This window comes from Onychostruthus taczanowskii, unplaced genomic scaffold (genome assembly GCF_017590055.1).
Source record: "Onychostruthus taczanowskii isolate IOZ18803 unplaced genomic scaffold, ASM1759005v1 scaffold184, whole genome shotgun sequence".
NCBI lineage: Eukaryota > Metazoa > Chordata > Aves > Passeriformes > Passeridae > Onychostruthus > Onychostruthus taczanowskii.
This window is the reverse complement of record NW_024499062.1, coordinates 945,435-959,219: the sequence shown is the minus strand read 5'-3', so window position 1 is coordinate 959,219 and position 13,785 is coordinate 945,435. Positions and strand designations below refer to the sequence as shown.

At 54.7% G+C, this 13,785-nt stretch overlaps 1 protein-coding gene across 1 annotated transcript in view; it reads left to right on the top strand.

The window, feature by feature from the left end:
- Positions 1 to 13,785, top strand: part of AHCYL2 (adenosylhomocysteinase like 2) — a 63,547-nt gene that overhangs the window by 47,287 nt on the left and 2,475 nt on the right. The window contains exons 6-16 of the mRNA XM_041401098.1: positions 529 to 623; positions 2,156 to 2,262; positions 3,391 to 3,507; positions 5,737 to 5,800; positions 6,506 to 6,594; positions 9,544 to 9,614; positions 9,735 to 9,829; positions 10,989 to 11,087; positions 11,690 to 11,758; positions 11,838 to 11,916; positions 12,367 to 12,487. Coding sequence (XP_041257032.1) covers positions 529 to 623; positions 2,156 to 2,262; positions 3,391 to 3,507; positions 5,737 to 5,800; positions 6,506 to 6,594; positions 9,544 to 9,614; positions 9,735 to 9,829; positions 10,989 to 11,087; positions 11,690 to 11,758; positions 11,838 to 11,916; positions 12,367 to 12,487 — 1,006 coding nt within the window. The remainder of the gene's footprint in view (positions 1 to 528; positions 624 to 2,155; positions 2,263 to 3,390; positions 3,508 to 5,736; positions 5,801 to 6,505; positions 6,595 to 9,543; positions 9,615 to 9,734; positions 9,830 to 10,988; positions 11,088 to 11,689; positions 11,759 to 11,837; positions 11,917 to 12,366; positions 12,488 to 13,785) is intronic.

The following is a 13,785-nucleotide window of genomic DNA, read 5'->3' as shown; positions in this document are numbered from 1 at the left end:
GGCCAAGGATTTTACCTGGATACAGTCAGGGATTTAACTTGGCAAAGTCAGATTTACCTGGGTAAGTCCAAGGGTTTTAGCTGGGTGAAGCCAAGGATTTCACCTTAATAAATCCAGGGATTCCACCTGAATAAATCCAAGGATTTTACCTGGAAAAGACCAAGGTGTTTAGCTGAGTGAAGCCAAGGATTTCACCTTAATAAATCCAGGGATTCCACCTGAATAAATCCAAGGATTTTACCTGGGCAGGTCCAGGGATTTTACCTGGATAAGTCCAGGGGTTTTACCTGAGTAAGCCCAAGGATTTTATCCAGGTAAAGTCATGGAATTCACCTGGCTGAAGCCACAGGTTTGACCACAAGCTCTGGGACACCCAGAAGAAGCCAACCCGCCGTGGGTCTTGCTGGCTGAAGCTGAGTAATAACTGATTATATTCAAATAAATTAACACATGGATTAACAAATCAGTGTCCAAGAGCTGATTCCCGTGGGATTTTCCTGCCTTAACCCCTTCTCCCTCCCTGGCCAGGGTTCCCTGTGTTTGCCTGGAAGGGCGAATCCGAGGACGATTTCTGGTGGTGCATCGACCGCTGCGTCAACGTCGAGGGCTGGCAGCCCAACATGGTGAGTTGGGAAACACCTGGAAAACTCCCACCTGGAAAAATCCCACCTGGAGAGGGAAGGGAGAGGCAGCTGGAATCTCCTGGATCTCACCAAGTGAGGTTTGGTTTCAGTGCTTCCAAAATAAGCTGCGTTCGTGCAGTTTTTTGGGCTGTTTCGTTTGATTTCAGAGCATCTTGCTGCAGTTTAAACTGCTAAAAATGGCTCCAAATCAGTATTTTTTGGGAAGAGTTTTTCACTCTTTTCACCCTTAAATTCTCACCTTTGGCTGAGGTGATTTTTGGGAACAAAGCCCAGATTTTTCCATGATGTCCACGCTTTAAAATACAGAAACCTCAGGTTTTTATCCCTTTTTATCCCTTTTTATCCTGCCCTTGTTTCCAGGGAAAACAGGAACCTGGAATTGGGTGAGCAGAATAATTTTCAGCTGTCAGATCTGCTGTTTTCATCACATTTCCCCAAGGATTTTGAGCCCTGGAGCTCCTGATCTCAATATGAGAGGTGATCAAAGGTGGAAATAGTGGATCTGAGTTGGGTTTTTGCCAATATTGGCTCGTTTGAGGTGGGATTTTTGTCCTTTCCAGTCACTGTCACCTTTAAAAAGAACCAGGAATGTCAGAAAAATCCACCCCCGAGGTATCAGACTGAGTCTAGACCTGAGAGCAGCTTTGTTCTGCTCTTTGAGGAATCATTTCCCATCCAAAATGTCACTTTTGGAGCAAGTCAGCATCCCAGAAAATGTGGATTTTGCTCTCCTGGGATCTCTGCATTCTGGGACTCTTTTCAGACCTGCTCCTGGAGCGTGGAAATGATGGAGAGAGCACCAGGATCTTGGAGCTGTTCCCAGAGATTTTGCTGGATTTTGGAGATCTGTGCTTTTAGAGATAAGAAATGATTATAAATGGTTTTAGAGATAAGAAATAGGACACTGGGTGAGGAGCAAGGTGTGAGAAGGATCTTAAAGTCATGGAATTATGGAATGGTTTGGGTTGGGAGGGATTTCAATCCCATCCCATTCCACAGGGACCACTGTCCCAGGCTGCTCCAAGCCCCATCCAGCCTGGCCCTGGACATTCCAGGGATCCAGGGGCAGCCCCAGCTGCTCTGGGAATTCTGTGCCACCCTCAGTTTTCCCATCATTGCTCCCTGTTCCTTGGACATGGGGCCAGTTCATGGCCATTCCATCCTGGCAATCCTTCATGGGAGGGCTCTGGGAATTCTGACCTTCAGGGGAAGGCTCCTTCTGGGCAGGAATGGTTCAGAAAAGGGATTTTTTTCCCCTGAAAAATATGGAATCTGCAAGGTTTCCCTCATGGAAGAGCCTCTCCAGGGATTTTCTGCTGGAAAAAACATTGGATGGCAGGGCTGAGGGAGGGAGTTGGTGACCTGAGAGAAGCTCCAGATCTGCCAAGGCTGCCTGCCCTTCCCAAGGCATTTTTCCAGAGTTTTCCTCTCCTCACTCACCTCCAGTGTTTTTATTCCAGCAGTGTCTTCCTGCCCTGCCCCAGGTGACTCTGTGGCTGTTTTTATTCCAGATCCTGGATGATGGGGGAGATCTCACCCACTGGATCTACAAGAAATACCCCAACATGTTCAAGAAGATCAAGGGCATTGTGGAGGAGAGCGTCACCGGGGTCCACAGGTTTGGGACAAAACTCAGTCCCCGCAGCTGAGCTCAGAGCTGAGCCTCCAGCAGCTGGGCTCTGCTTTTCCCTCAGGCCTGGCTTTCCATGGACACTGCTTTGATCTGGGCAGGACACCTGGAACTGCTCTGAGCTCCAGGAGGAGCAGGAGCCCCTCCTGAGGGTGGGAGGAGAGGCTCTCACCTCCTGTGGAGATGGAACAGGAGAGCTGAGCAGGAAGCCAAGAGCCCTGCCCTAAATCTGTGGGAAGAAGTGAGATTTGGGAAGAGGAACTGAGTTGTTTTTGGGGAAAGGGAGAACCTCGGAGATGAGTGAGTGAAATCCCTCAGTCCCTGGCAGGAGCAGAGCTGGGGTGGGAGCAGCTCTGGGGGTTGGGAGGTGTCACAGGAGCTTTTCCATGGAATTCATCCCATCACGGGTGCCAGGGCACTGCTTGCTGAGTTCTTGCAGGGAGAAAGGCTTGGCTGCAGCTCTGGGCTGGATCAGAGCTTGGCCAGAGGTTCAGGCAGCTCCTGGAACAGGGAATGAAATGTGTGAAACCAGGAAGTGGCTCCAGCTCTGCACCAGTGGGGTCAGGAGAAGGACTGGTGATATTTTTAGGATCTGAAATCCCAGTGTGGGAAGAAGAGATTCCCAAAGGCAGATTCTCCTTCCCAAGGGCTGGAGCAGGAACAGGATTTTCAGACTCTCTTGAAAGAAGAGCCGCAGTGGGGTGTTTAAATTCATTTTTAGTGATTTTCCTGCTGTGGGGGAGTTGAGTCTGTGCCCAGAGCTGGGAGCAGGGGGATGCTGGAGAGGAGAAGGATCCAGGGAGAGCTTCCAGCACATTCCAGAGCCTGGAGGGGCTCCAGGAGAGCTGCAGAGGGACTGGGGACAAGGGATGGACAGGACACAGGGAGTGGCTCCCAGTGCCAGAGGGCAGCCATGGATGGGATCTTGGCCATGAGGAATTCCTGGCTGGGCTGGAATTGCCAGAGCAGCTGGATCCCTGGAATGTCCAAGGCCAGGCTGGACACTGGGACAGTGCCCGGTGCCCCTGCCATGGCCAGGCTGATCTGTAAGGCCCTTTCCATCCCAAACCCCGAGTGCAGGGATGAATTCCCTGGATAACCCCTGCTCCTTGGCAGGCTGTACCAGCTCTCCAAGGCGGGGAAGCTCTGCGTGCCAGCCATGAACGTCAACGACTCGGTCACCAAGCAGAAGTTTGACAACCTCTACTGCTGCCGGGAGTCCATCCTGGACGGGTGAGGGGCATCCCACGGGAATGGGGACGGATCCCCAAGGGGAATGGGGAGGAATCCCCATGGGGAATGGGGAGGGATTGCCATGGGGAATGGGGAGGGATCCCCACAGGGAATGGGGAGGGATTCCCACTGGGAATGGGGAGGGATTCCCATGGGAATGTCCAAGGCCAGGCTGGACACTGGGACAGTGCCCGGTGCCCCTGCCATGGCCAGGCTGATCTGTAAGGCCCTTTCCATCCCAAACCCCGAGTGCAGGGATGAATTCCCTGGATAACCCCTGCTCCTTGGCAGGCTGTACCAGCTCTCCAAGGCGGGGAAGCTCTGCGTGCCAGCCATGAACGTCAACGACTCGGTCACCAAGCAGAAGTTTGACAACCTCTACTGCTGCCGGGAGTCCATCCTGGACGGGTGAGGGGCATCCCACGGGAATGGGGACGGATCCCCAAGGGGAATGGGGAGGAATCCCCACGGGGAATGGGGAGGGATTGCCATGGGGAATGGGGAGGGATTGCCATGGGGAATGGGGAGGGATCCCCATGGGGAATGGAGAGAGGGATCCCACGGGGAATTGGGAGGGATTCCCACGGGGAATGGAGTGGGGAATAGGGAGGGATTCCCACTGGGAACGGGGAGGGATTTCCACTGGGAACGGGGAGGGATCCCCACTGGGAATGGGGAGGGATTCCCACGGGGAATGGAGTGGGGAATAGGGAGGAATTCCCATGGGGAACAGGGAGGAATCCCCACAGGGAATGGGGAGGAATTCCCATGGGGAACGGGGAGGAATTCCCATGGGGAATGGGAAGGAATGCCCATGGGGAACGGGGAGGAATGGCCACAGGGAACAGGGAGGAATGCCCACAGGGAATAGGGAGGGATTCCCACTGGGAATGGAGAGGAATGCCCATAGGGAATAGGAAGGAATTCCCATGGGGAGCAGGGAGGAATTCCCATGGGGAATAGGGAGGAATGCCCACAGGGAAGGGGAAGGAATCCCCACAGGGAATGGGGAGGAATTCCTACAGGGAACAGGGAGGAATTCCCACGGGGCTCTGCTCTGCTGCCATTCGGATCATCTCAGCTCAGTTCGTGTGTCAGAGGAGAATGAAATCCTTCCCTACCTCTGGTGCATGTCAGAATTCCTGTCCTGTCCCTCTCCCCTTTGGATAAAATCCCCCTGTGTCCCATGTGTGTCCCTCTATCCCTTTTTTTCTCTCCAGCTCTTTTTTCCCTTTCTTTTCATGGAATTGGGTGTCCATGTCCCTCCAGCCCAAATTCCATCAGGGCTGAGTGAGGCTGGGACAGGTTTTATCCTTGTTGTGACATCGTTTGTGGCACAATCCATGAACAATCCGGGAATTTGGGGTGTGCAGCAGCCCCTTCCAAGGAACAGGGAGCAGGAATGGGAATAATGGGGGGGTGAAATATGGGAACAGAATTCCCAAAGCAGCTGGGGCTGCCCCTGCATCCCTGGCAGTGCCCAAGGCCAGGCTGGACACTGGGGCTGGAGCAGCCTGGGACACTGGGAGGTGTCCCTGGGATGGGATGGGATTTAAGGTCCTTTCCAACCCAAAAACTCCAGGGATTCCATGGAAACACCTTGGGGGCAAATTGGAATTCAGGTTCAGCCTGGTGCAGGAATTGAAGACAGTCAGAGAGCAGAGGTGCCTCAGAGCTGCTGTGGGTTTTAGCTGAATTTCCCTGGAAAAGGGAGGGAATTTCACCTTCCCTGCACTGCTAACCTATTTACTCCAGAGCTAAAAATAGCCTGGAATGTAGGACACGCTCAGGGAGGGAGCAGGAGGAAACCAGAGGAAGGGGGGGCTTCATTTGGGAAAAGCTCTGGGATTCTGGCAAGGAGTTCCCACTCCCCTGCTGCTCCTGGGGCTCTTCCTTGGGGGGGCACTTGGGGTTGACAATAAAAATTCAGATCAAAGGATTTTTGGAGAGGATTTTCAATATTTTGGGAGTGTCAGAAAAAAGGGTAAATGAATAAAAATCAACAAAAAAAGGGCTCCAAACCCAAATTCCATCCTCTTTGTTGGAAGAACAAAAGAACACCCCACCCTTCCAAAAGGAAAAGGGAGTTTTGAGGTGCTTTTGGGGTTTTCTCTTCCCCTGGAATTTCAGGGGTGCAGGATCCAGCTGTGGATCCATCCTTGGAGCAGCTCTTATTGCTGGGCTGGAATTCTGACCTTTAATTGGGATTTTTTTTCCCTTTTTCCTCAGCCTGAAGAGGACAACAGACATGATGTTCGGAGGGAAGCAGGTGGTGGTTTGTGGCTATGGGGAGGTAAGGGGCTCCATTTTCCCAATTTTCCCCCTTTTCCCACTGGGAATTCCATGTGTAAATCCTCAGCACAGCTTCCTCCACCCTCGGGTCTTTGCTCTGCACCTGCAGGACCCTCCAAACCTCAGGAGTTTGCCAAAAACTGAAAGTTTTCTTCATTTCTTTATTATTAAAGAGATGCCAAAGCTGAATGTTTTAAAAAATTACATTAAATATTCTGCATATCTTTAATATCTGGATATTGGCGTGCCCACATATTGATACAACACATATTTTAATATTATATTCAGTCTGATTTGTCTAAAATCAGAGGTTCTGCAGATATTCTGGGCATTCCAGTGTGGTCAAGAGAGAATTAATCTTGATTTATCCCTTCACCCACCCCCTCTCCAGATGGGAATATTCCTCTTTCCCCACTTTTTCTCAGGACCAGTTCACACCAGTTGCAGCGAGTGCTCTACTGGAATTTTTTTTCATGTCCAAGCAGCTGGAATGGCTCTGTTTTTCCTGCTGTAATCACATTTCTGGGAACATTGTAACCTGGATTCCCCGCGCTGGGCAAAGGTTAAAGCTCGTTAACCCTCCGAGGTTAATTACCCCTGAAGCGCAGCAAAGGCTGCGGGAGGAGCTTTCCCTGGATCTCCTGCAGTGGTGCATTCCAGAGCTGGGGAAGCTCGGGGGGCACTGACTGAGCGTGTCCCTTTGCAGGTGGGGAAGGGCTGCTGCGCCGCCCTCAAGGCCATGGGCTCCATCGTCTACGTCACCGAGATCGACCCCATCTGCGCCCTGCAGGCCTGGTAGGGCTGCCGCCTCCCTTCCCTGGAAACCTTCCCAAGGGGTCCCTGCACCCTCCTCTGGCCTGGGGGCCTCCCTAGGGCATCTCCTGGTTCAGCCCATCTGCCCTAAAGCATCTCCTGGTTTATCCCATCTGTCCTAAGGCATCTCCTGGTTCATCCCATCTGCCCTGAAACATCTCCTGGTTTATCCCATCCCAGGAAACAGCCCTGCCCTAGGGCATCTCCTGGTTCAGCCCATCCCAGGAAACAGCCCTGCCCTAAGGCATCTCCTGGTTCATCCCATCCCAGGAAACAGCCCTGCCCTAAGGCATCTCCTGGTTCAGCCCATCTGCCCTAAAACATCTCCTGGTTTGTCCCATCTGCCCTGAAACATCTCCTGGTTTGTCCCATCTGCCCTAGGGCATCTCCTGGTTTATCCCATCCCAGGAAACAGCCCTGCCCTGAAACTTCTCCCACTTTATCCCATCTGCCCTAAAACACCTCCTGGTTCATCCCATTTGCCCTAAAACATCTCCCAGTTTATCCCATCTGCCCTAAGGCATCTCCTGGTTCAGCCCATCCCAGGAAACAGTCCTGCCCTAAGGTATCTCCTGGTTTGTCCCATCTGCCCTAAAACATTTCCCAGTTTATCCCATCTGCCCTGAAACATCTCCTGGTTTATCCCATCTGCCCTAAGGCATCTCCTGGTTCAGCCCATCCCAGGAAACAGCCCTGCCCTAAAATGTCTCCTAGTTTATCCCATCTGCCCTAAAGCATCTCCTGGTGTATCCCATCCAGGAAACAGCCCTGCCCTAAAATGTCTCCTAGTTTATCCCATCTGCCCTAAAGCATCTCCTGGTTCATCCCATTTGCCCTAAAGCATCTCCCAGTTTATCCCATCTGCCTTAAAGCATCTCCTGGTTTATCCCATCCTATGCAAAGGGCCCTGCCCTAAAACATCTCCCAGTTTATCCCATCTGCCCTAAGGCATCTCCTGGTTCAGCCCATCCCAGGAAACAGCCCTGCCCTAAAGCATCTCCTGGTTCATCCCATTTGCCCTAAAGCATCTCCCAGTTTATCCCATCTGCCCTAAGGCATCTCCTGGTTCAGCCCATCCCAGGAAACAGCCCTGCCCTAAAGCATCTCCTGGTTCATCCCATTTGCCCTAAAGCATCTCCCAGTTTATCCCATCTGCCCTAAGGCATCTCCTGGTTCAGCCCATCCCAGGAAACAGCCCTGCCCTAAAGCATCTCCTGGTTCATCCCATTTGCCCTAAAGCATCTCCCAGTTTATCCCATCTGCCCTAAGGCATCTCCTGGTTCAGCCCATCCCAGGAAACAGCCCTGCCCTAAAGCATCTCCTGGTTCATCCCATTTGCCCTAAAGCATCTCCCAGTTTATCCCATCTGCCCTAAGGCATCTCCTGGTTCAGCCCATCCCAGGAAACAGCCCTGCCCTAAAACATCTCCTGGTTCATCCCATCTGCCCTAAAGCATCTCCCAGTTTATCCCATCTGCCTTAAAGCATCTCCTGGTTTATCCCATCCTATGCAAAGGGCCCTGCCCTAAAACATCTCCCAGTTTATCCCATCTGCCCTAAAACATCTCCCAGTTTATCCCATCCCACAGCAGTCAGGAGTCTGGGACATGGCTTACAGGGATTTTGGGCATGAGCTGCTCCCTGGCTCTCCCAGGGCTGTGCCCACACCTCACAGGAAACAGCCCTGCCCTAAGGCATCTCCTGGTTTGTCCCATCTGCCCTAACACATCTCCTGGTTTATCCCATCCCATTAAACAGGCCCCACCCTAAAACATCTCCCAGTTTATCCCATCTGCCCTAAAACATCTCCTGGTTTATCCCATCCAGAAAACAGTCCTGCCCTAAAACACCTCCTGGTTTATCCCATTTACCCTAAAGCATCTCCCAGTTTATCCCATCTGCCCTAAACAGTCCTGCCCTAAAACCCATCCTATGCAAAGGGCCCTGCCCTAAAACATCTCCCAGTTTATCCCATCTGCCCTAAAACATCTCCCAGTTTATCCCATCCCACAGCAGTCAGGAGTCTGGGACATGGCTTGCAGGGATTTTGGGCATGAGCTGCTCCCTGGCTCTCCCAGGGCTGTGCCCACACCTCACCCTGGGGGTGTTTGGGGTCCTGTGACCCCCAACCCCTCACCAGACACAGCTGGGTTGTGGATCCCAAAAACACCCAGAGCCCCCCTAGGCCCTCAGCCTGCTCCTCACCAGGTTGTTATGGTGAGAGGACTAACGAGTTCTAATTAGCAGAGCTGATGAACTTTTGGGCTGCTCTGTGACCTTCATCCATCCTCAGCTGGGAATTTCCAGCAATCCCTTCCCTGACCCTGCTCCAGGCAGCAGCAGCAGCACGTGGCCCTTCTCAGGAGGAGCTGGCAGTGGGGAAAAGCTCAGGAAATGGGGACATGCAGCAGAAAAAAATGATTTCTTTTTTTTAGTAGCTACAATTTCGCAGCTTGTGAGTGGCACAGGAAGGAGCTCTGGGGAGGATTGTCAACAAATCCCAAAAAAACCCACCCTGCCCTTGTTATCCCTGAGCTCACCTTGCTGGGGAGGGCAGGGCAGGCCTGCTGGGGCTCCGCACCTCTCAGGGTTCTGCAGGTGCCTAAATAAGGATTTTGGGGTGGTGAGAGGCACCCACAGCTTTGAGGTGTTTTTTAGGATGCTCTAAATCCATCCCAACCTGGATTCTGAGCAGATCCACAGCTCCTGGATGTTCCCTGCAGGAGAAAAGCTCTAAGAAGCCCATCAGGGTCAAGAATTGAGATTTGCAGATGAGAAGGCCTTGACAGGACATGGGAAAACCCCAAAATCCCTTCTCACTTCTCCTCACAAATGTCCCAGACCCTCCAGGACGACCCCAGAAACTCCCAGTGGCTCATCAGGAGGTTAAAACTGGGATGTGGGGTCACTTTGTGCCTGTTTTCCCTCCCAGCATGGACGGGTTCCGGCTGGTGAAGCTCAATGAAGTCATCAGGCAGGTCGACATCGTCATCACCTGCACAGGTACAGGGCCAGCGGGGTGGGACGTGGGAGCCACACCCCAAAAGGACCCCAGCCCGGGCCCGAGGGGACCCCAAAGGCAGGGCAGGACAGGGGATTTACCCAGGGCTGTGCTGCTGGCAGGGAACAAGAACGTGGTGACCAGGGAACATCTGGACAGGATGAAGAACAGCTGCATTGTCTGCAACATGGGGCACTCCAACACCGAGATCGACGTGGTGAGCGGGGCCAGCGGGCTCGGGGGGACATTTTGGGGGGACAGGGTTTGCAGTGAGGGTGCTGTGAGGAGACTGTTTTAGAGTGGTGGTGCTTTGGGGTGATGGTGTTTTGGGGTGATGGTGTTTTGGGGTGACAGGGTTCAGGGTAATGATATTTTAGGGTAATGATGTTTTGGGTGTTTGGGGTGACTGTTTTGGGGTGATGGTGTTTGGGGTTACAGTGTTTGAGGGTCATGGTTCTTTGGGGCAGCTCTTTTAGGGTCAGAGTGCTTTGGGATAATGATGTTTTGGGCTGACAGTGCTTTAGGGTGATGGTGTTTTGGGTGATGGTGCTTTGGGGCAATTACGTTTGGGGTGGTTGTGCTTTGAGTGACGCTGTTTGGGGTGATGGACTTTTGGGCTAACAGTGTTTGGACTGGTGGTGTTTTGGGGAGGTGGTGTTTGGAGTGACTGTTTTGGGGTGATGGTGTTTCAGACTGACAGCATTTTGGGCTGACTGCTCTGGGATCGTGGTGTTTTAGGGTGATGGTGCTTTGGGGTTACAGTGTTTTAGGGTGATGGTTCTTTGGGGCAGTGGTGTTTGGGATGATGGTGCTTTGGGACAACTCTTTTAGGGGTCTGGTTCTTTGGGATAATGGTGTTTTGGGCTGACAGGATGAAGGTGTTTTGAGGTGATGGCGTTTTGGGGCAGTGGTGTTTGGGGTGGTTGTGCTTTGAGTGACACTGTTTGGGGTGATGGAGTTTTGGGGCAGTGGTTGTGCTTTGAGTGACACTCTTTGGGGTGATGGAGTTTTGAGGTGATGGAGTTTTGGGGCAGTGGTGTTTGGGGTGGTTGTGCTTTGGTGACACTGTTTGGGGTGATGGTGGATCCTCCTCACCAGCTCCTGGACAGTCACGGTGCAGCTCTGATGTGCTGAGCTCACAGAAACAGCTCAGCCCGTGAACCACGGAGGTGTCACTGGGCTGGGATCCAGGGGGACAATCCCGGGGCCCTGGCAGGGGTCGCTGGGATCCAGGGGGACAATCCCGGGGCCCTGGCAGGGGTCGCTGGGATCCAGGGGGACAATCCCGGGGCCCTGGCAGGGGTCGCTGCCTCCTCCCTGCCCGTTGCTGAGGCTCAGCCCAGCCCTGGTGCTGCTGTGACGTTTCCCTTTTCCAGGCCAGCCTGCGCACGCCCGAGCTGACCTGGGAGCGGGTGAGGTCCCAGGTGGATCACGTCATCTGGCCCGACGGGAAGAGGATCGTGCTGCTGGCAGAGGTGAGGGAGCAGCAGCTGCAGCTCAGGGCCCTGGGCAGGGTGCAGTTTGGCTCAGGGAATCGTGGAATCGCAGAACGATTGAGGTTGGAAAACACCTCTGAGTCCATCCAGTCTAGCCATTCCCAGCCCTGCCAAAGCCACCCAAGTGCCACATCCACAGGGCTGTTAAATCCCCCCAGGAATGGGGACTCCACCCCTGCCCTGGGCAGCTCATTCCAATGCCTGACAACCTTTCCCTGGAGAAATTTTCCCTAAAATCCCCCAGCCCCTCCCCTGGCCCAGCCTGAGGCCGTTCCCTCTCCTCCTGTCCCTGTTCCCTGGAGCACAGCCCGACCCCCCCGGCTGTCCCCTCCTGGCAGGGACTTGTGCAGAGCCACAAGGGCCCCCCTGAGTTCCTGGGATGAAGAAAAGCTCCCCTGTTTTAATTCATCCCACTCCAGGGTGTCTTCCACAGGGAGATTTCCACTTCCTAAGGGCAGCCACACCTCAGGGCTCAGTGCAGGTGACACAACAGGGACACATTGCTCCAGTGGTTCCTGTCCCTCCTGTGGGGTGACAGACTGGGTTTGGTGCCCTGTTAACAACCAGGTTCTGCTTCCCAGGGCCGCCTGCTGAACCTGAGCTGCTCCACCGTGCCCACCTTTGTCCTGTCCATCACGGCCACCACCCAGGTGAGGGGGCTTGGGCTGCTCTGGGGGCAGGCCCCGCTCTGAGGGACAGCAGCCCCTGACCCCCGTGTCCTCTCTGCAGGCCCTGGCTCTGATAGAGCTGTACAATGCTCCCGAGGGCCGCTACAAGCAGGACGTGTACTTGCTGCCTAAAAAAATGGGTAACAACAGTCCCCATGCCTTCTGCTCATGGGCTGAACGGCTGGGAGGTGGCCCTGGGCCAGGCTGGGTCACTGTCACAGCTGGGAGGTGGCCCTGGGCCCAGCTCAGGGGCTTCCAGCAGCTCTTCCCTCCAGCCCTGGGTCCAGCTGCTCTGCTGTCCCACCTGTGGGGAGCAGGGGGTGCCTCCCAGAGCAGGGGCTGTCCCGTGGGGCCTCACCCCTGCCAGCAGCTCCCCCAGCAGAGCCCCCTCCTGAGCACACGGCCACCCTGGGCACGCTTGGGCAGAATGGGCTTTTTGGTGGGAATTGGGGTGTTTGAGGCGGGGCTGGCTCATCCTGGTCTTGGGGTGAGGTGTCGCCTACCAGAGATGCCAGGTGGGTTGTGCCTCAGCCCGGGGCTCTGGTTGTGGCCTCCCTTCCCTGAGGCCTGGCCTCCTTTCCCTGCCCCAGACGAGTACGTGGCCAGCCTGCACCTGCCCACGTTCGACGCGCACCTGACGGAGCTGACGGACGAGCAGGCCAAGTACCTGGGGCTCAACAAGAACGGACCCTTCAAGCCCAACTACTACAGGTGCCCTCCAGCCCTGTCCCCTCCCTGTCCCTCCCAGCCCTGTCCCTCCCAGCCCTGTCCCCTCCCTGTCCCTCCCAGCCCTGTCCCCTCCCTGTCCCCTCCAGCCCTGTCCCTTCCCGGTGCCCTCCCAGCCCTGTCCCCTCCCGGTGCCCTCCAGCCCTCTGCTCCTGCCCCGGCCTGGGTGACACCTGTGGGGGCAGAGGGGACAGGGTTTAACCCGCCCGTCCCGAGGCGATTCCGAGGGCTCTCGGCTCAGTCCCGGTGCCACAGCAGGAAGGGGATGGCGCACTTGGAGCCGTGACAGGAGCTCTTGGCAGGACAGGAGCCCTTTGTGGTGGCAGCAGCTGTCACCCAGACGTGGCAGATGCCAGCGCGATGCCACCGGCTCGGTGGCAGCTTTATTTTTGAAGTTTGACGGAGGATGAGGTGGCACAGAGCAGCCTTGGGCCCAGCTCCCACGGGCTCAGCTCCACGGCTCCTTCCGAAGCACGGGCTGGGCAGATCCCCAAAATAATAATAATTTTCAGTAGGAGCCCTGGATCGCTTCCCTTTCCACATTTTTTAGTCAGCACTGCCATGGATTTCCACTGTGAAAATGGAATGGCTTTGCACGAAAGTGGATCTGCTTGGGAGGGTGAAGCCCAGATCCTTTTTCTGCAGGAAAAGGGATTTTCTTGGCTGGCAGAGAGCACCAGAACACTCCCGGTTTGGGGATTGCTGGGTTTTCCCAGATCCTGAGCTTTTTTTCCTTGCAAAATCCTGGTGCTTCCTTGTGGCTGTGGAGGAATTCCCTCTGGTTCAGTTCTCTGTCCCTGGTTTTGGTGCCTGGCATGGCCCAGCTTTGTTGGGAGCGAGGTTTGTCCCTGGTTTTGGTGCCTGGCATGGCCCAGCCTTGTGGGGAGTGAGGTTTGTCCCTGGTTTTGGTGCCTGGCATGGCCCTGCCCTATTGGGAGCGAGGTTTGTCCCTGGTTTTGGTGCCTGGCATGGCCCTGGCTTGTTGGGAGTGAGGTTTATCCCTGGTTTTGGTGCCTGGCATGGCCCTGCCCTATTGGGAGCGAGGTTTGTCCCTGGTTTGGCGTCTGGCATGGCCCATCCTTGTTGGGAGCGAGGTTTGTCCCTGGTTTTGGTGCCTGGCATGGTCCAGCCTTGTGGGGAGCGAGGTTTGTCCCTGGTTTTGGTGCCTGGCATGGCCCAGCCTTGTTGGCAGCGAGGTTTGTCCTGGAGAGGTCGGGATCCTTTGAGGGTCTCAGGGAATTCCCTGCCCTGAGGGGGAGCCACGACCCCTCCAACCTCCCGTG